The sequence below is a fragment of the Capra hircus genome, chromosome 8 (genome assembly GCF_001704415.2).
Source record: "Capra hircus breed San Clemente chromosome 8, ASM170441v1, whole genome shotgun sequence".
NCBI classification, from domain to species: Eukaryota; Metazoa; Chordata; class Mammalia; order Artiodactyla; family Bovidae; genus Capra; species Capra hircus.
This window is the reverse complement of record NC_030815.1, coordinates 76,266,342-76,287,364: the sequence shown is the minus strand read 5'-3', so window position 1 is coordinate 76,287,364 and position 21,023 is coordinate 76,266,342. Positions and strand designations below refer to the sequence as shown.

At 43.5% G+C, this 21,023-nt stretch overlaps 1 protein-coding gene across 2 annotated transcripts in view; it reads left to right on the top strand.

Moving 5' to 3' along the window:
* The window catches only part of FRMD3 (FERM domain containing 3), a 352,765-nt gene that overhangs the window by 267,542 nt on the left and 64,200 nt on the right, over window positions 1–21,023 (top strand). For both annotated transcript variants that reach the window (XM_005684098.3, XM_018052405.1), the window contains exon 13: window positions 5,858–5,982. In XM_005684098.3, the coding sequence (XP_005684155.1) occupies window positions 5,858–5,982 (125 nt within the window). The remainder of the gene's footprint in view (window positions 1–5,857; window positions 5,983–21,023) is intronic.

The following is a 21,023-nucleotide window of genomic DNA, read 5'->3' as shown; positions in this document are numbered from 1 at the left end:
CAAGGGTGTGCTTCTCTGTTAACATGGCAATATATGTAATTCTGGGGAATAATAAATATTCTCTTAACCATGCTGGACCTCTTATCACCACAGTTTACACAGATCATTGTACATCCTAAACTTCAAGCATGCTCCATATCTAAAGCTGGACATTCTCATCCTGATTTTCCTCATTTTGAAGGCAAGATCATCATAAGATATATTCTTTAGGAAGTCTTCACACACTGGTGGGCACCAGTCCTTCCTTCCCCACCTTTGAACTTGGATTCTCCCTTATGCTCAGATTTTTTGCTCAGCCTCTTCTATCTCGAGGGTGATCCAGTGAGCTGGGTACCTCTCAACTGGTCCTTGCGGCAGTCAGGCAGGAGGAGGCCACGGTCTCTCAGAAGTGTAGCTAAGCCAGCCAGCGTGGGCACCCACACAGGTGAACAGAACTGCAGTCAGAATGAAATCTGGTGCAGATGTGTACAGAGAATAATTTGTTCCTGGTTTGGGGTGATCCAGTGGGAAGCTTTTCATACTGTTCATGGAGTTCTCAAGGCAAGATTATCGACGTGGTTTGCCATTGCAGGGAACCACATTTTGTGAGATAGGGAAGCCTGGAGTGCTACAGTCCGTGGGGTTGCAAAGAGTCAGACACAACTTAGCAACTGAACAACACATGGGAAGCTGTCACATGCAAGTCTGCAAAGCAGTTTCTCCTGCTGCAGGAGAAAACTGTAGAGCGAGGGAATCAGGGGCACCCAGGCTGGGCCCCCTTGGAGCAATGCCTGTGAAAGTCTTAGAGTTTACCTGTTAATGACAATGGTCATTTTTTAAAAAATAAAAGAGCTCCTCCTCTGCCTCCAATTGTGGTTACTCAGTGAAGCAGAAACAAAAAGAAGAAATAGTAGGACATATCATTGGAATGTTTCCAGATTCTTTGGTCTAGAAAGACCTCAGGGATCACCTGGTTCAATGTTTCGATTTTACACATAAGGGAACTTGAGTCTTGGAGAAGTTAAATGATTTGTCTGAGATCATAAATATTTTGGTGATACAAGTAAGCCTAGAACTCCAGTGTTGTGCCCCTGAGTCCTATGCTCTTTTCTCTGTAGCATCTGCTGTCTAGAAGCCTCTGCATTCTCCTAGAAGCTGGGAGGCAAACCTACCCTAGGGACTCAGCTTGGGCTTTATTCTTCCAGCTTAGAAGCATGAGTGTTTGATCTTAAAAGAAATACTCGATCCTGGGGAACCCCCTTGAAGGCACAAACACCAAGTAAGAAAATGTTTTTAACAGTATACTTTCATAAAGACCTATTCCAAATATGCAAGGTTTTCCAAAAGCCCATAGTTACTGTCTACAGAGGGTTAATGAGATCAGGAACTGCTAAGTCACTTCAGTCGTGTCCGACTCTGTGCGACCCCATAGATGGCAGCCCACCAGGCTCCCCTGTCCCTGGGATTCTCCAGGCAAGAACACTGGAGTGGGTTGCCATTTCTTTCTCCAGTGGATGAAAGAGAAAAGTGAAAGTGAAGTTGCTCAGTCGTGTCCGACTCTTAGCGACCCCATGGACCGCAGCCTACCAGGCTCCTCCGTCCATGGGATTTTTCCAAGCAAGAACACTGGAGTGGGCTGCTATTATCAGGAAAGAATATTTTAAAACATTTGCCTTTTAAATTTACATTTGCCTTTTAAATTTACATTTGCATCATTTGTGAGAATCAAGCCTTCCTAGATCAAGGCTTCTTAAACTGTACCTTGCACAGGATCATCTAGGGTTCCTGTTAAAAAAAGATTCCGATTTGTGAATCTGGCATTTCTAATGTGCTCCCAGATGATGGCCGTGTGGCTAGTTCATGGTTTGCACTTTTGAATAGCCAGACTCTAGATTACTGGTGGTGCAGGTGGTGGAGGACTCAGATTCATCCTAGTGAAAAGCTTTTCCTGGAGTGGACTGATCCACCAGAGCAGATGAGAAATGAGACATCCATCAATTCAATTTATAGTTTTTCTTTTCTGGAATCTCCTAAAATCTCCCAGAATATTACTGCAACCAACGCTCTATAGGCCCTTTCAGCCCTGATTCGCATGCTCTTTCTCGCTCTTCCTCTCCCTTCTCTTACATGTTTGTGAAAGGAGGCCTTTCCGGCCCTCAGTTCTTTGGCAGTATCTCTCAAACCTCTGACATCACAAGGAAGAAATTGTTTAAAGTAATGATACAAAGTACGCTCTGGGAGGACAAGGCTTGGGACTATCTTGGTTACCTCCATCTTACCCACCACTTTACACAACACTTGGTCAAAGTAGGTCAGTAGACAGTTGTTGAATGAATGTATGCACTGGGAGTATGGGATGACGGCTTTACTTCTAATTTTCTGAGACTTGAGATCTGTCTGTGGTGCTGCCTTGGGGACCTCGCCCTCCCGAGAAGCAGCACTGTGGTCAGAGCCAGGGTGACGTGTGCCACTTTCAGCAGCCACTTCTTGTTCCTTCCCAGTAGCTGGCTGCAGGGCAGGAAGTTGTTTCTCTGGAACAGTTATCGTATTTTCGAATTGTTTTTGACCTCTTTGCAGCGGCTGTCAAAAGTGAGAGCCTAGTAGTGAGCTCTTTGTCTGGCAGGGCTCGAGGAGCTCTGCTCATCTAGAACAGTGCCGGTAAGACTTCACTTAGCTGTCTTCCCTCCCCCTTGAGATTCTCCTTTTCAAAGTATAGCCAGTTCTTGGACTTCCGCTTCTGTTGATACGTGTGTGACATAGAGAAACAGATGCAGACTGAAAACACTGTCTTGGGATTTTTCTTTTCTTCAAAAAGAGAAGATGCTCACTCTCATGTTAGCTCACTGATCTTTGCTGATGACAAGGTCCTCAACTGAAACTCTATCAGCTGGCTACTTGGTGAGAATTACCTGCCCATTCCAGGGCCCAGTGAAGTAGAGGGCTGTAGCTTAGAGTTCAGATTCGACTCCTTAAACCACCTGGCCATAGAGCCTCCACCAAGGGATTCCCAAAAACAGCACTTGTTCCTGAAATGAGCAACAAGCGAGGAGTCATGAATGGGTCTAATCTTGGCTCTGTTGCTGTGGTAAATGTCCTACATACGTCAGTGTCTCAGATCATCAGTTTGTTCATCTATACAATGAGATTCATGTATCCCTCCTCGACTTCTAGGTTTTCTTATGGGCATTAAAATTATGAAGTGCAATAAAAATGAGGTGGTGATATTCTTGTTATCACTGCTCATCCAAAAATGGGATGCTAGAATCTGACAGACACGTTCACATTGAAGTCTCTTCAGGTGGAGCTTTTGCTCACAGGCCAGCACTTCCTTTTGTTCCAAGGAGTGGTGGCCTTAACTCCACAAACCTTGTATTTGTTGCTCGATGTTATGCCATCATTTTTTGAAGCCACTCTTAGAACACACTTTCAGTTCCCGAAGGAAACTTCCCTTCTCAATAGAATCCTTACAGCAGTTTCACTCAGAAACTGTTCTATGGAGAATGCTCATGAGTAGGCTGCAAAGCAGGTCTGGCACTTTGGCAGAGTGTGCTGGCAGGTGGCCTCTGAGAGTGAGGGGCCACAGCACAGAAACTCACCTGATAGGGAAAAGAAGAGCCTCCCTAAAGGCTCACTGTGGGTCCCTCCTGGTTGTGATCTACAGTGTGATTTCTGGAGGAGGAGAACCTTTGTCAGTTCAGCTGGCATGCGTGTTCAGAGATGGATGATCTGGAATTAGTTTGTGCAAGAACACAAAATGGGCTTTTCAGAGGTCAGAAAACCAGATAGTCTGCACACACAACATGTGCTTTGCAGAACTAAGACTGCAGTCATGAAAGCCACAGGGCCGACAGAAATCCCATGAAAATCTCAAAAAAAGAAGAGAAAAAAAAGAGCCCTTTACAGTAAAAGAAGCCTTCGCTCCTGGTGATTTTAATCTCCCTCTTAACTCCTCCCATCCTTTCTTCCCCTGTGAGGAATCCCTGCTTCCCCTCCTTTTCCTATAGACCACTGCACCTGCCAGCACTTATCAGACATTACCTTCCCTGGGAGGTCTTTCCTGGCTCTCCCCTCACTCACAGCAAGATCAGGTGCCCCTTTCTGCTGTCCCCCTGGACCCTTGGCCGTCTCCCATGAGATGTGTGCTTTTCTACACTACGGAGCCATGGAGTGAAAACAGTGCCCAAGACCAGGGCTTTAAACGATGTGAAGTAGGATGGAAAGTAAAACATAGAGTCTCACACATAGCAAGACTACTGCTGTTACAAGAAACACTTTAGCTATGTCTTCCTACAGAAGTGTGTGTGCATGTGTGTGTAGAGTGTGCATGTGTGCTAAGTAGCTGCAGTAGCGTCTGACTCTTTGCGTCCCTATGGACTGTAGCCCACCAGGCTCCTCTGTCCATGGGATTCTCCAGGCAAGAATACTGGAGTGGGTTGCCATGCCTGTCTCCAGGGGATCATCTCAACCCAGGGATTGAACCTGCATCTGTTATCTCTTCAGCATTGGCAGGCAGGTTCTTCACCACTAGCGCCACCTGGCCTGGTGTGTGTGCAGAGAGATGATATCAAATGTATTTCTGTAATGTGAGTCTCGGTCCAAAATGTTTGAAAATCATGGTTCTGGGGAGTGAGTAGTTTAGGATGAGGACCATGATTCCCCAGAATGATACATAGATATCAGCTGCAAAATAAAGGATTGTAGAATGAGATAATGAAGACAAGAACTCCATGGTTAAGCGAGTTTAACTCTAGATGCTACCAGCTTCTTCTCTGTCTGGCCCCGATGCCTAACAGAAATGCTTAGGCTATTAAGGCAATCCCATCAACTAGCTTGGAGAACACCCATGCCAGTCTGAAAGGCCAACTTAATGCCAAGTTTGCTTCAGTTTCAAACTGAGCACCCCTTAACAAGATGGCAAGAGAGGTGCTAAAAGGCACATGAGAATGGATAGGTCAGTCTCTGCCTTAGAAAAGGTGGGGCTGATTAATACACCAGTAATTACAGGGCAACAAATATAATAAATTTGAGTTGTGAAAGAAGGGACACTAGAGTGAGAAGAAAGGGGAAGAGAGAGTTAGTGGTGAAGGCAATCCAGGAGGGCTTCAAGAAGGAGACATTTGACATCATCTTTGAAGGATGGGTTGGTGTTAGTTTGGACAGGAAATATGGAGGTGGGAAGGGTGCTGAAACACCCACCAGAGGCACCCACCTCTTTGTCAGGGCAGACAGTGTAAATGGGCTGCCTGGCTATCCTCCAATAGTTTTGATGAGACAACCTGCACAGTTTCTTTGCCATCTGCTCCCTGTTGCAGCTACCAACACACATGTTCTCCTTTCAAAAGGAGAAAGTGGAGCTGCATTCTGTGGCTGCTTGGTGAGTAGGGTGTGAATTTGAGTGGGAATATTAAATATCAATAGTAGATGTTGGACATCCAGCAACACCAAAATAACTCTCAGCTGTAGATGGCCTGTGCCATCTTCTGGGCAGAGTTTTTGTTTTTGTGGGTTTTGGTCTTTGTTAAATTACTTTGAGCCATGCCCTCCATTCACTTTTCTGCATATCTAGTTCGGTGATACCTTCTCTTGTGTATTTCTGCTTCCCATGTCTTTTTTCAACGCCTTGTCTTGTCGCACAGCATGTCCAAGTCTGAGGGCATATGGGGAAAGATATTTTCTTTCACTGTGTTGCATTAGCACACATGGACATTAGAAGACATGTCAGGACCTTAAGGATAAAAAGGGCTGTGTGTCATCTTTAACACTGGCCTAATGCACTGTGTGAGTCTAGAGACAGGGGCCAGCTTGGGTAGTCAACTGAGATGGAGGGGCCAGTGTTCCTGATGGAAACCAGATCCCTCTGGCTTGTATCTGTTTTCAGAACAAATATTTCTCAGAGCCGCAGCTCCCACTCCTTGAACAAGCAGCTCATCATTAACATGGAGCCCCTGCAACCCCTGCTGCCTTCCCCCAGCGAGCAGGAAGAAGAACTTCCACCAGGTGAGGGTAAGTACGCTTCTTTCCAAAGGCGGGCAATTGCAGGCTTACCCTGGAGGAATGAGGGAGGCATCAATCCTGGGCACCTTGGGTAATATGTTGGGGCGGAGGTCAAAGTGAGTCATAAACTGTGTTTTTAGTAAGTAAACTGTTCGCATCTGGAAGGCTGTGTTATCCTGAGCGTTCTATCAGTTTCTTCCAGAGAGAGTTCACTGGTACAAAGCGTTCCTAAAATTACATGTTAAAGAAGTAATGGTGTTAGACCTGTATCCAGTATGGTAGCCATTACCCACGTGTGGGCTTCCCAGGTGGTGCTAGTGGCAAAGAATCTGCCTGCCAATGCAGGAGATGCAAGAAACACAGGTTCGATCCCTGGGTCAGGAAGATCCTCTCGAGTAGGGAAATGTCAACTCACTCCAGTATTCTTGCCTGGAAAGTTCCATGGACAGAGGAGCCTGGCGAGTTACAGTCCATGGGACCACAAAGTCAGATGTGACTGAGCACATGAACAGGCACCTATGTGTAGCTATTTAAAACTAACATCATTACCTAAAATAAAAAATTCAGCTCCTCAGCCATATTAGCTAGATTTCCAGCCCTCAGTAGCCACAAATGGCTAATGGCTACCATCTCCATCCTTCCAGAAAGTTCTACTGGCATGTTCTTGGCTATAATCCAATTATATTAGTGGTTATAAAAAATTCTTCATCCCCTTTCTGCCTCAGTGCTTTTACATGCCCTTATTCCCTTTTCCACTGGGCCTTGTCTGACAGTTTTAATACAAGCTAAAATATAAAGGGTCCATTTCAGCCCCAAAGTTGTTATATTTGTAAATGATATAATATATGTGCTTCTAGGTTTCTTGTTTTATTTGTAAGGGCTTTACTTACTTCAGGGAAGAATCTTACCCCACTGCTTGCTGCACACACCTGGTGAGGCAAATTTCACTCTCATTAATTTCAAAGTAAATTTTTAAAAATTCATATAAGATAACATTGTTAGAACCATGAACCCAAACATAACAGGCTTTTCCTTAACTTTATGATGACATTTAAAATCTGGATACTGGGCAGTTTCAAGAGGGTGGGTCATTCTGTCCCCAAGAGATGAACTTCACCTGCAGTTTTAATTCAAGAATCCCTTCCTTAGGGGGAAATTCTTCAGCCCATAATAAGAACATGACTTGGCATATGACCAACCTAGACAGCATATTAAAAAGCAGAGACATTACTTTGCCAACAAAGGTCCATCTAGTCAAGGCTATGGTTTTTCCTGTGGTCATGTATGGATGTGAGAGTTGGATTATAAAGAAAGCTGAGCGCCGAAGAATTGATGCTTTTGAACTGTGGTGTTGGAGAAAACTCTTGAGAGTCCCTTGGACTACAAGGAGATACAACCAGTCCATCCTAAAGGAGATCAGTCCTGGGTGTTCGTTGGAAGGACTGATGTTGAAGCTGAACCTCCAATACTTTGTCTACCTGATGCGAAGAGCTGACTCATTGGAAAAGACCCTGATTCTGGGAAAGATTGAGGGCAGGAGGAGAAGGGGATGACAGAGGATGAGATGGTTGGATGGCATCACCGACTTGATGGACATGGGTTTGGGTCAACTCTAGGAGTTGGTGATGGACAGGGAGGCCTGGTGTGCTGTGGTTCATGGGGTCACAAACAGTCGGGCACGACTAAGCGACAGAACTGAACTGAACTGGGCATGCAAATATCCATGGGGGAGGTCATAGCAACTGATTCATACTGAAGTGTAAGGGATTTTAGTAACTCTTTCCCCGAAAGGAATTTTCAGGGTTGGAATCAGGACTGGGCAACTGGATGCCACAAATTCCATGAATAGAAGGAAAATGTACAAAATACAAAGAATGTTGGCCTCCGGAGACATCTCTATCCCCCTCTTGGACATAGCATGATAATAACAAGAACCATTTGTTATAATTTGGCAATAAGGAGTTCATGATCCGAGCCACAGTCAGCTCCTGGTCTTGTTTTTGCTGACTGTATAGAGCTTCTTCATCTTTGGCAGCAAAGAATACAATCTGATTTTGGTGTTGACCATCTGGTGATGTCCATGTGTAGAGTCTTTTCTTGTGTTGTTGGAAGAGGGTGTTTGCTATGACCAGTGCATTCTCTTGGCAAAACTCTATTAGCCTTTGCACTGCTTCATTCCGTATTCCAACACCAAATTTGCCTGTTACTCCAGGTATTTCTTGACTTCCTCCTTTTGCATTCCAGTCCCCTATAATGAAAAGGACAGCTTTTTTCAGTGTTAGTTCTAAAAGGTCTTGTAGGTCTTCATAGAACCGTTCAACTTCAGTTTCTTCAGCGTTACTGGTTGGGGCATAGACTTGGATTACCGTGATATCGAATGGTTTGCCTTGGAAACGAACAGAGATCATTCTGTCGTTTTTGAGATTGCATCCAAGTACTGCATTTTGGACTCTTTTGGTGACCATGATAGCTACTCCATTTCTTCTGAGGGCTTCCTGCCTGCAGTAGTAGATATAATGGTCATCTGAGTTAAATTCACCCATTCCAGTCTATTTTAGTTTGCTGATTCCTAGAATGTCGATGTTCACTCTTGCCATCTCTTGTTTGACCACTTCCAATTTGCCTTGATTCATGGACCTGACATTCCAGGTTCCTATGCAATATTGCTGTTTACAGCATCGGACCTTGCTTCTATCACCAGTCACATCCACAGCTGGGTATTGTTTTTGCTTTGGCTCCATCCCCTCATTCTTTCTGGAGTTATTTCTCCACTGATCTCCAGTAGCATATTGGGTACCTACTGACCTGGGGAGTTCCTCTTTCAGTATCCTATCATTTTGCCTTTTCATACTGTTCATGGGGTTCTCAAGGCAAGAATACTGAAGTGGTTTGCCATTCCCTTCTCCATTGGACCAAATTCTGTCAGACCTCTCCACCGTGACCCACCCATCTTGGGAGGCCCCACAGGGTGTGGCTTAGTTTCACTGAGTTAGACCAGGCTGTGGTCCATATGATTAGATTGACTAGTTTTCTGTGATTATGGTTTCAGTGTGTCTGCCCTCTGATGCCCTCTCGTAACACTTACCGTCTTACTTGGGTTTCTCTTACCTTGGACATGGGTTATCTCTTCACGGCTGCTCCAGCAAAGCGCAGCTGCTGCTCCTTACCTTGGATTAGGGGTGTCTCCTCACTGCTGCCCTTCCTGACCTTGAACGTGGAGTGGCTCCTCTAGGCCCTCCTGTGCTCGCACAGCCACCACTCCTTGGACATGGGGTAGCTCCTCCTGGCTGCCGCCCCTGACCTCAGACGTGGGGTAGCTCCTCTTGGCCACCACCCCTGACTTCGGACATAGGGTAGCTCCTCTCTTTGGAAGGAATGATGGTAAAGCTGAAACTCCAATACTTTGGCCACCTCATGCGAAGAGGTGACCCATTGGAAAAGACTCTGATGCTGGGAGGGATTGGGGGCAGGAGGAGAAGGGGACGACAGAGGATGAGATGGCTGGATGGCATCACTGACTCAATGGACATGTGTTTGAGTGAACTCCAGGAGTTGGTGATGGACAGGAAGGCCTGGCATGCTGCAATTCATGGGGTTGCAAAGAGTCAGACATGACTGAGCGACTAAACTGAACTGAACTGATTTGTTATAATGGCCTTTATGCTCTGTCTCAACAATTCACTCTGTAAGCTCTGTGCTAAATTAATGTTCTTAGCCCAAGGGTCCCTAGATCCATGTTGCTGGTCTACATTTTTCTGTGCCTTCTTTGTCTTTGTATGTTTCCAAAAGCGCAATAAAAGCAGCTTTTGTTTCTGATCACCAGTGATTTTTCAGGGCTTCCTCCTATATGCCTGGAAGATTGTTTGGAGTGGAAATCACTTTTTCTGGACATCAGGATTAGCTTAAGATTGAATGAAGGAAGATGTGGCTAAGGGAGAAGAGAAGGGGAGAAAAGATAATCCAAGCTTGGGATTGTGATTTTGCATCATCTGTAGACATGGAAGTCTAGATGGGAATAAAGGTTGGAAGAGCAGTTACCATGGAGAGTATTGAAACCAGACTATTGATGCCATCAGAATGCCCCAGATGTAAGGACAGGGGGGCGGGGGGGGGCGGTGCTTGGGTAAGCTTTCCCCTGGACCCTTAATTACATTTAATTAGAAACTCGCATTTTGCTTCATTTTCTATAGTGAAGTTCCATTGCTAAATACTAACCTTGTCATTAACATTACAACTGTGTGGACAAGAGACATATGCATTGTGAAAAGTGAAAGTGAAGTCATGTCTGACTCTTTGCCACCCCATGGACTGTAGCCTACTTGCCTCTTCTGTCCATGGGATTTTCCAGGCAAGGGTACTGGAGTGGGTTTTCATTTATTAGATATTTATAGAGCTATTTTGGACTTCTCATGAGAGAGACCTATCAGTGTGATTTTACAGAAATTCTTTCGCCAGCTGTAAAGTCACACTGATAGGTCTCTCTCATGAAAAGTCCAAAATAGCTCTGTAAATATCTAATAAAATTCTCTTTTCTAGAAGAAGTTTTGCCTTATGGAGTATCTTTGTGGGTTTTGAAATCAAGCAAATCATAGTAACTTCCAAGATATAGAATCAACTCAAAAGGGAAAGAAGTAGAAACAACAGTATTGTTCAATGTCCAGCAGATAGAAAAAACTCCCCAATCTAGAGAAGAGAGAAAAATTGTCTTCAGTTCAGTTCAGTTGCTCAGTCATGTCCGACTCTGTGCAACCCCTTGAATTGCAGCATGCCAGGCCTCCCTGTCCATCACCAACTCCTGGAGTTCACTCAGACTCACGTCTATCGAGTCAGTGATGCCATCCAGCCATCTCATCCTCTGTCGTCCCCTTCTCCTCCTGCCCCCAATCCCTCCCAGCATCAGAGTCTTTTCCAGTGAGTCAACTCTTCGCATGAGGTGGCCAAAGTACTGGAGTTTCAGCTTTAGCAGCATTCCTTCCAAAGAAATCCCAGGACTAATCTCCTTCAGAATGGACTGGTTAGATCTCCTTGCAGTCCAAGGGACTCTCAAAAGTCTTCTCCAACACCACAGTTTAAAAGCATCAATTCTTCAGCGCTCAGCCTTCTTCACAGTCCAACTCTCACATCCATACATGACCACAGGAAAAACCATAGCCTTGACTAGACGGACCTAGATGCTATCTAGGTTGGTCATAACTTTTCTTCCAAGGAGTAAGCGTCTTTTAATTTCATGGCTGCAGTTACCATCTGCAGTGATTTTGGAGCCCCCCCAAATAAAGTCTGACACTGTTTCCACTGTTTCCCCATCTATTTCCCATGAAGTGATGGAACTGTGAAATTCAAAGTTATAATTCCCACAGGGAACATAGCTGTGTTCTTGATACCTTTATATTTTAGTTACTATTTTTGAGTCATATCCTGCTTCCTATGTCTTGTCTTTGAGTATCAGATAGTGGAATTTAGATATTCCATAGGGATAAGTACATAATTAAATAGATTCAAGTATCTCTGATATATAAAGAGAAGAGAGGCAGAGAATACAGCTTTCAACAAAGGTGCCTCCACCTTTGTGGATGGGCTCTCTTTCTGGGCAGATACAGTGTGATGAATTCAGTTTTATCCTTGTGTTGTGATACTTTAGCCCTTTTTATGTCTCAGCAAGAGCCAAACCAAGCAGCAAAGGCATGCTGAGGGCACAGGTATTCAGTAATCGTGGCCCACAGGCTTAGTTGCTCTGTGGCATGTGGGATTTTCCTGGACCAGGGATCAAATTGGTGTCCCCTGCTTCGCAAGGCGGATTCTTAACCACTGGACCACCAGGGAAGTCCTGACAGTCTTTGTTTTTCCTGGAACTTGAAGATTCCCAAAGATAGCTGGGGAGAACACTGTTGCCCAGATGAGCTCAGAGGTGTTCTGGGTGAGAACATGTTACCCCAAGCCACTCAAACGACAGCTGGAGGATCAGCTGTGAGGCTGGCTGTGTCTGAGTAGAGAAAAAACAAAATCAGTTCTTAGGCATCACTAAGCAACAGAAACGTTTTCAGTGTCACCCCAAAGTTGCTTAGTTACAGGATCCCAGTAGATTAGTGCTGTGGAAAGCTTGAGATGAATAGAGCAAAGCATTTGAAAAGTGCCCCTCAGAGTTTATGAAAATTTCCAAAGAAGAAAAATTTCAGAATGGGAATTTTTCTAGGTGAAAATGACATTTTCACTTGAATAAGGTCCCCACAGTGCAGGGAGCAAAATGCTTGCATGTTTTATTAGTAGAGTGTATTTTTCATTAAGGAAAAAAAGATTATGGTAGAGAAGGGGAATGCATTGCCGTCCACCAGAGTGATGGTACAAGTTGGCATAGTTCAACAGGCAGGAAACCATGCTTTCATCTTCTTGATAGATACAACTAATAAGAATAGAAAATGTTTGAAACCCTCTTGCTGGCAAAACAGAAAGCACAGCGGAGACACCAAAGTTTCCATAAAGGAGCGCCTTGCAAGTAGCAATGTGGTTGGTTTGATGGTGGCTTAAACCTGCATTTGCATATGATTGAGAAAAGTATCTATATCACAGAATAGACGGGAATTAAGTAGATGGTAAAACTTATTCTCCCAAGCCACCCCTTAGCTCTGTTTCTGTGTGTGTTTGTATGTATAAATGCACATATATGTCATGGATGTGACTGTGTGTGGGCAGAGGAGGAAATGGGGTGTTTTAAGGGTTATTTACAGTGTTTAGCCCTAACCCTAAGTGATTTAAGTTGGCATCGTTGAAATTCTAAAAAATCTATATGTGAACCTGTGAAGGCATTTTGAGCATATAAAAAAGTACAGTTCTCAGCCATCAAGCATGCCATACTCGTGACCACCCCACTCCACCGTAACACTTAAAAGGTGACCCACAGGGCCAACTCTGTTCTCTATGTGCAGGTCTTTCTGCACCATACCAGGCAGAGCCTCACATTCCCTACACAGTTGTTCCCATCCCATCATTGCTGGCATGTCTAACAGCCCAAGGCTGCCATGCTTACACTGCCTTTACCGAGTCTGGTCTCCTCCCTGCTTATCTGATATGAAACTTCCTCTCCCTCTTTTGTTCCTTTATAGAGTTCCCTGGCCAGGGCTGAAACAGATTTCCTCAGTGTATTAGTGTCTCTCCTCCGTGCCATTTCCCACCGTGTCCTAAGTAATTTCTTCCTTTTGGCTTAGGGTATATATCAGGATGTGCACTGTGAGTGATGCAATTGTCTATCAGAAATTTTTTTTACGTTTCATCGAACTCCAGGAACTGTTTAGAAATCCAATGGGCTCACCTTTGCCCTTATAGGTAGTGCTACCTGGTGACAGCAGATGAGTCAGCACAGGCTCTTGTCCCTGCCATTGGATTTGGGGTTTCCTGTTTGTTTGTATTTTCTTATTATAAAACTAATTCATCATCTTCTAGAAAATCTGGACAGTACAAAAAGGCATAAATAAGCAGAAAAAAATTACCTCCCAGATTGTCCCACCTCCTAGAGGCAATCATTGTGTTAATAGTTTTCTTCCGTATCCATTTTAATGCCATTTCAGTCATCCTGCATGTGCAGTTTTTAAAATTCCTGCTTTGTTTGCTTAATGTTGAAAGCATAAGTGCATGAAAATGTATCATAAAGTGAACTATAGGTCAAACAATGAATTGGGAACATACTTAATTCAAACGTGGACAAATGGGTTAACATCCTGAATTAGAACTCACACAAAATACTGTTTTAAGCATCTTTTTGGCATTGCACAGGTTTGGACTCTCCCAAACTTTTCCATGTTATGGCCCCAGTCTCCCACTGCTAATAAGCAGAGAGCAGCCAAGCCTGCTTCCACAGGAGCTAGGAGCCTCAGCAGAGCAGAGGTCAGCTTCTGGTTTTATTTATAACTGCAGAGCCAAATTTCAGAATTCCTTATCGCATTGTTTGAATTCGAGAAGTTTGGGTCGGCAACTCCTCTAGGATAGGAAATGCCGAGAGCAACTCAGGGGAAGAAATAGAAGCCTGAGCGAGCTCTGCATATTCACTTTTGCAAGCTCTTCAAGGCTTCCATCTTCCCCACTTTGTGCTTTTCTTTGGAGTTTCTGTCATCTTTGGAACTTTGGTTTCTGGTATCTTCTGATGAGTTACGTACTCGTAAGTTCATTTCACTTGAAAGAGATCTTTGAAATTTGAAGTGTTTACATTGCTGGAAGGAAGCTAAATGCTTGGTTCCTGATGCAATTTAAGTGTTTTTATCTTGCCAGGATTTTGTATTTTTACATCATATGATGCCAACAGTGTGTGCATCACCTCAGTTCTGTAGTCGGCTAAATCCCTTAAATTGTTCATTTTAAGACATATCCTACTCCTTGGCATAAACACAGCAGGGCTGTGGATAGCTGTTCTGTTTCTGCACTAATGCCTTGCAGCAGAGAGAAACACAAGCTCTGGTCTCGGCTCATCCACCTTTGGGAGCCTCATATTCTTCGTCTCTAAGACAAGAAGATAAGACTTGAGCACCACTCAAATGATTCCTAGCTCTAAATTCTTCAGTTCTTTTGCCTAATGTCAAGGTCAAATTCCCGGACTGTGGTTTGAGGTCTTTCGCAATGAGAATGGGAACTTGCAGACAGGAATATTTTTCATAGCTTTTGGAGGTTAGAAGGAATCTTAAGGATGTTCTAGCCCAAGTGTTGGCAAACTGACTGATAGTCCATGGTCTCTTTTCTTTGGAATCTACAGGTGAGAAAACCCAGAGAGAGGACAGTGTGCCCAAAGTCACAGAGCTAGGTACATCTGGGTTTGGGATCAGGTTCTGATTACCAGATTCCTGGCTTGAGTGTCTTACATGACATCAAACACATCTAAAACAGTTTGACTTCTTGTGAAAACAGAACCATTAACTAGGGAACTGCATTTAGTTTTCAATCATATCAAGTGAATTATCAAAAGAGACATCTTACTCTGTGTAAGTGTAGGGAACTTGTGTGAGTGGTAAGAAGAGCTGCTGCATATTCAAGGCAGGATTTGAGCATTTGGTTCAGTCACAGCCTGCCAGGACCCAATGTCTCCTCAGAAATGTCCAACCCACTGGGAGCATCGCCTCCCCGGGGCCCCCATGGTGGGAAGGCTGTGGATAGAGGTGCCGACCAAACAGAATTCCTGATAGAGCCGGGCTGCAGGGCAAACAGCCTTCGTGCAGGAAGGCTGTCTCCCTCTGGGAATCATGTTCTGATTTTTAAAGCTGAATCTGTTAAATAAAGAATAGCTCACTCCAGGCCTAGTTCTAATTACTCATTGTCTTGTGCTGAGAACCTTTGTCTTATTAGTGAGAGCAATTCAGTTCGGAGCTTCCCACATCACCGCTCCCGCTCAGGTTGGCTCTTGGCTGCCGCACTAAAGTATTAATAATTAATTGCTTTAAAGGCTTCAGCTGGGGTAAAAAAAAAAAAAAATCAGTCAAGTGTCCCATGGAGTAATTCGGTCGCGCTCCTTGAGGGCTGGGATGTGAGCCAGGCAAGAGCGTCAGCATGCGCAGCTGTGACAGCCAGTGTGGTCTGTGGCAGGCAAGATATTCTGCTTTGGCATTTGGACAAGAAAACACTCCCACCACCATCTCTAAGAAACCGCAGGAGAAGAAAAGTGAAGATATTGCTAAGCCAGTGTCATTAGAAAGCAGAGGCTATAATTTTCTGGATTCCATAGTCAGCATGGGATTCTATTTTCTCATGCTTTTATTAGCGGATTGGTAGTGAGTGTTAAGTAAATACGCTTTATGATACCCAGGCTGACATGAAGGCAGCAGCTCACAGAATCTCCCTTCCTCCCTTCCTCTTCTGTTAAGGCCTGATGCCAATTATGTGAAAGAAAGTGTCGGGCAGTACAGGCTAGTTCCACTCTTTTAGGTAGGTCTGGGACAGTATGGGCAGGGTTCAGCAAAGAGGCTCTGGTTAGTTGGTACAAGACTGGATGTTGGGCATGTCCACTGGGGTGCATCAAGGCCATCTGCAAAGTAGGGCAGCCTTCCTCTTGGTTTGGCTGATGGAAAACTGGAGGCCCTGGAGCCATAGCTCCCAGACCATGGGTTTCCCCAGTGGCCCACTAGGGTGGAGGAAATGACTATTCAGACTTCTAGGGATTTAGCTTTTATCACCTCCTCAAACAATTTCTATTGTGTAGATTTTATAAAGGTTATAATACATCAAGACTGTACACAGGACTTCCCTGGTGGTGCAGTGGTTAAGAATCCACCTTGCAACGCAAAGGTCATGGGTTTGATCCATGGTCTGGGAAGATCCCACATGCCACGGGGCAACTAAGCCTGTGAGCCACGATTACTGAAGCCCACACGCCTAAAGCCCATGCTCCATAAGAGAAGCCACCGCAAAGTGCACTGCAACTAGAGATTAGCCCCGCTTCTGCAACTAGAGAGTAACCCCCCTTCCACAACTAGAGAAAACTCCATGCAGCAACGAAGACCCAGCACAGCCAGAAATAAATAAATAAGTTTTTAAAGAATTGACAGCTGTACATGTATCTGATTTATAAATACTCATTTTTTACTTGAGTATGAGCAAACATATTCCCCCAAAAATAGGTTTGGCTATAGCTGCTCTAGATCTTACGGATGAGTCCACCAAGAATAAAATGAAGGGCTTGTTTTTGAAACTCTGAAATCCCTGTTCACGCCAAAACTGCAGATTCCTAAAATAGATGTGAGATCTATCTGCTCTAGTTACAGTGGTGACATGCCATTTTACATACTTTCAGTCTTCCACGCTAGTAAACCAGGGTGAGTCACCCAAGCAGAGTCTAGACTTTAGCCAAGCTCTTCGGCAGATGCTGTGTCACTCTTGCTGACTTGTTCTGCGGTTGCCCAGAGTTCCCAATTTACACGAGTGCTGGACTCTCTTTTTGTCGCTGTTGTTATTGTTTCAACATCCTTCACATTCTTTTTTTAAAATTTATTTTACTGAAGTATAGTTGATTTACAGTGTTGCTAATTTCTGCTGTACAGCAAGGTTATTCATTAATATATATATTAGTTTTCATATTTTTCCCATTCTGGTTTAGTACAGGACACTGATTATAGTTCCCTGTGCTATACAGTAGAACCTTGTTGTTTATTCATCTTACATATAATAGTTTCCATCTGCTAATCCCAAACTCCCAATCCATCCTGCCCTCCACCACCAGTCTATTCTCTATGTCTGTGAGCCTGTTTTGTAGGTAGGTTCATTTGTGCCATAATTCAGATTCCACATATAACTGATATCATATGGTATTTGTCTTTCTTTGTCTGACTTATTTCACTTAGTATGCTAATCCCTAGGTTAATCCATGTTGCTGCAAATGGAATTACTTCATTCTTTTTCATGGCCAAATAGTATTCCATTACATTTACATTACATTACATTTACATGTGTACCACATCGTCTTCATCCATTCATCTGTTGATGGACAGTTAGCTTGTTTCCATGTCTTCACTGTTACGAATAGTGCTGCTATAAGTATATGGGTGCATGCATCTTTTCAAATAATATTTTTATTCAGATATATGCCCAGGAGTGAGATGGACTCTACTTTCTGAGTGTATGCAGGACACAGCCTTAGTGGGGATCCTCTGGTTGTAGAAAGAGCATTGGATAGAGATTTTAGAGGGCTGGAGTTCATTCATTCACTTGATAAGTATTTACTTCTTCTCTGGAACATGCTGGACACTGGCAGTACCTGGATCTTATTTCCTCTTTTAAAAACAAGGTGAGATGGCTTCTAAGTTTCCTCCACACTCTGTCCTTCACTGTTGCTTTCCCACATTCCTGCTCTTCTTAATGACATGTTTTTGGATCATTCATCATTACCTCAGAAAAGAAAAAGTATAAATATCTTTTTTAATGTGGTTAATGAAACAGTAAGCATGTAGCACAATGATCTATAAAAGCAGGGTTACATTTTTTTGCGTTTTTGTAAATTGTAAACTTCCCGCATGAAATTGAAAATTAATAGCAACTAGCTTAAAAGAGAATATAAAATGAACACTTCCTCACTTAAAAGAGCCCTCACATCCTTTAATGTCTCCTAGAAAAGTCCAATTTGAACATTTTTAATCCCCCAATCTCCACTTCCGCACACAAAAAAATTTTAAATGGGTCAATGCTCTGGCTGAAAGAGAAATAAATAGGGTTATGAGGATGACCCACATGATAACCTGAATGCAGACTGGATTTTGCCATTAAAGGACGGAGTATCCATGTTAGAAAAAAGAAAATGGCTCTTGTGATCTCTGGGCTCATCAGTTCCTGCCTGAACCCCTCTGCTACAGCTGCGTGATTTCAGGCTTAGCTCCACCCCTGACTCCAGGGCCAATCCCACCCTACTCTGCGAGGGGATGAATAAGATGAAGCCCAGCTCTGTGGCACAGGATGTGAGTCTTGCTTTCTCTTTCACCCTGCCTGGTCTTCTCCCAGTCCATACGCCAGCCTTGCTCTCTTCCTTAGTCCCAGCCCTGGTGGTAGCCCTGGTAGTCTACGCCTCCAGGGCCTTGACGGCCCGTCTCCCTGGGGCTGGACCATACTTTGCTGGTAGACAGCCTGCATGCAGCTCCCGTCCTGTCTCACGTCTCTCAGGGCAATCTTCTGTTCTTCCCCAGAACACTTTTCCCAGCACTGGCCCCATCTTGAGTAGATGGGTCTGATTTTAAATGCCCATCTTCTCTGGTTAATCTTCTCCCACTGGCCAGTGGTGTGTCATGAAATACAAAATTGTCAGATCCATCAGCAAAATCCTATCCACTTTCAAATACACCCCAGAATCATGGCCTCCGCATCATGCTGGCTGCAGGCACTCTTGTTTCCCTCAGGAGATAACAATAGCTCTGCTTCTTCACTGGCCCCCTGCCCCCACCCATGTTTTCCACACAGCAGCCAGGGTGATTTTTTACAAGTGGAACTTGTATCTAGTTAGGTTCAAATCTGAGCTCTTCACTTTGGCCTCTGAGGTTCATGCTTGGCCCTCTACCCTCCCTTAGACCATTTTCTACTGCTTTCCTCTTGAATCTCTGTGTTCCTACCACGCTGGTCCTCTTAGTTTGTGGCCACCACAGGGTCTTTGAACAGCCGATATATCTACCTAGAAGGGCGTCTCCTTTGATCTTTGCATGATTGGCTGTTTCTTTAAGTCTTACCTCAAGTTTCAGCTCCCTGGAAACTCTAAGTACCCAATTCTGAGTGGTTCTCTAAACCTAAGAGAGAACAAGTTGTTCTCTCTTATGCCACCACCCTGTTTGATCTTCATCAGAGTGTTTAGCACTTTGAAGCACTTTCTAATTTATTCATTTGTCCTCCTGTTTGTTGACTGTCTTCCTTAACTAAAACATCAGCTCCATGATAGCAAAAACTTTGCCTGCCTTATCCCCACATTATACCCACCACTTAGAGATGTTCTGATACACAGTAGGAGCTAAATTAATGCTTGCCAAATTAGTGAACAAATGAATGAATGAATTCTAAATGCAGCTAGGACAGCCTTTGTTTATGTAAAAGAAAGTCTATAAGGAGAATGATTTTCTAGGATTAGGGTTTGCCAGAAGTCAAACATGTTTTGTTCTGTTTTTGTTTTTAGTCTGAAATCAAAAGTTATAGTATGTATAGTCATTGTAAAAAACTTGGAAAATACAGAAGCCACAAATCCAAAATTTAAAAGAAATCTGAAAAAAAAAAAAAAAGAAATCTGAAATCCCCTATGTTAAAACTATGGTATTCTTTGTTTTTGTTCAGTCACTAAGTCATGTCCAACTCTTTGTGACACCATGAACTGCAGAACACCAGGCTTCCCTGTCCTTCACTATATCCTGGAGTGTGCTCAAATTCATGTCCGTTGAGTCAGTGATGCTATCTAACCATCTTATCCTCTGCCTCCCTCTTTTCCTTTTGCCTTCAATCTTTCCCAGTATCAGGGTCTTTTCCCATTAGTCAGCTCTTTGCATCAGGTGGCAAAGTATTGGCACTTCAGCTTCAGCATCAGTCCTTCTGATGAATATTCAGGGTTGATTTCCTTTAGGATGGACTGGTTTGATCTCCTTGCTGTCCAAAGGACTCTCAAGAGTTTTCTCCAGTACCACAGTTCAAAAGCATCAGTTCTTTGGTGCTCAGCCTTCTTTATGGTCCAATTCTCACATCTGTACATGACTACTAGAAAAACCAAGAAGCAAGAACTAAAATCCTACAGCCTTTAGAATGAAAACCACAGCCACAGAAAGCTAATCAAAATGATCACGTGGATCACAGCCTTGTGTAACTCAATGAAGCTATGAGCCATGCCGTGCAGGACCACCCATGACAGACAGGTCATGGTGGAGAGTTCTGACTATACATGGTCCACTGGAGAAGGGAATGGCAAACCATTCAAGTATTCTTGCCTTGAGAACCCCATGAACAGTATAAAAAGTCAAAAATAATTGTGGTATGAATGTATATAATCCATTTATATATTTTTAATAAATATCAGAATACACTAGATATACTGTTTTGTAATCTGCTTTTTCACTTAAAATATAACATATCTCTGTGACATTAAATAGTCCCATACAATTTTAATTTTTTATTTATCTTTATTAAATTATAGTTGCTTTACAATGTTGGGTTAGTGTCTACTGTACAGCAAAGTGAATCAGCTATATATATGCATATATCCTCTTTTTTTAAAAATTTTCTTCCCATTTAGGTCACCACAGAGCATTGAGTAGAGCTCTCTGTTCTTATTAGTTATCAAGATAGTAGTGGATGTATGACAATCTCAATCCAAATTCATCCCACTCCTCCTTCCCCCTTGGTATCCATACTTTTGTTCTCTATGTCTGTGTCTCTGTTGCTGCTTTGCAAATAAATTCATCTGTGTCATTTTCTAGATTCCACATATAAGTGATATTATACAATACTCATTTTTCTCTTTCTGACATATAAAACAATAAACTCAAAATGGATTAAAGACCCAACTATAAGGCCAGACACTATAAAACTCTTAGAGAAAAACATAGGCAGAACACTCCATGACATAAATC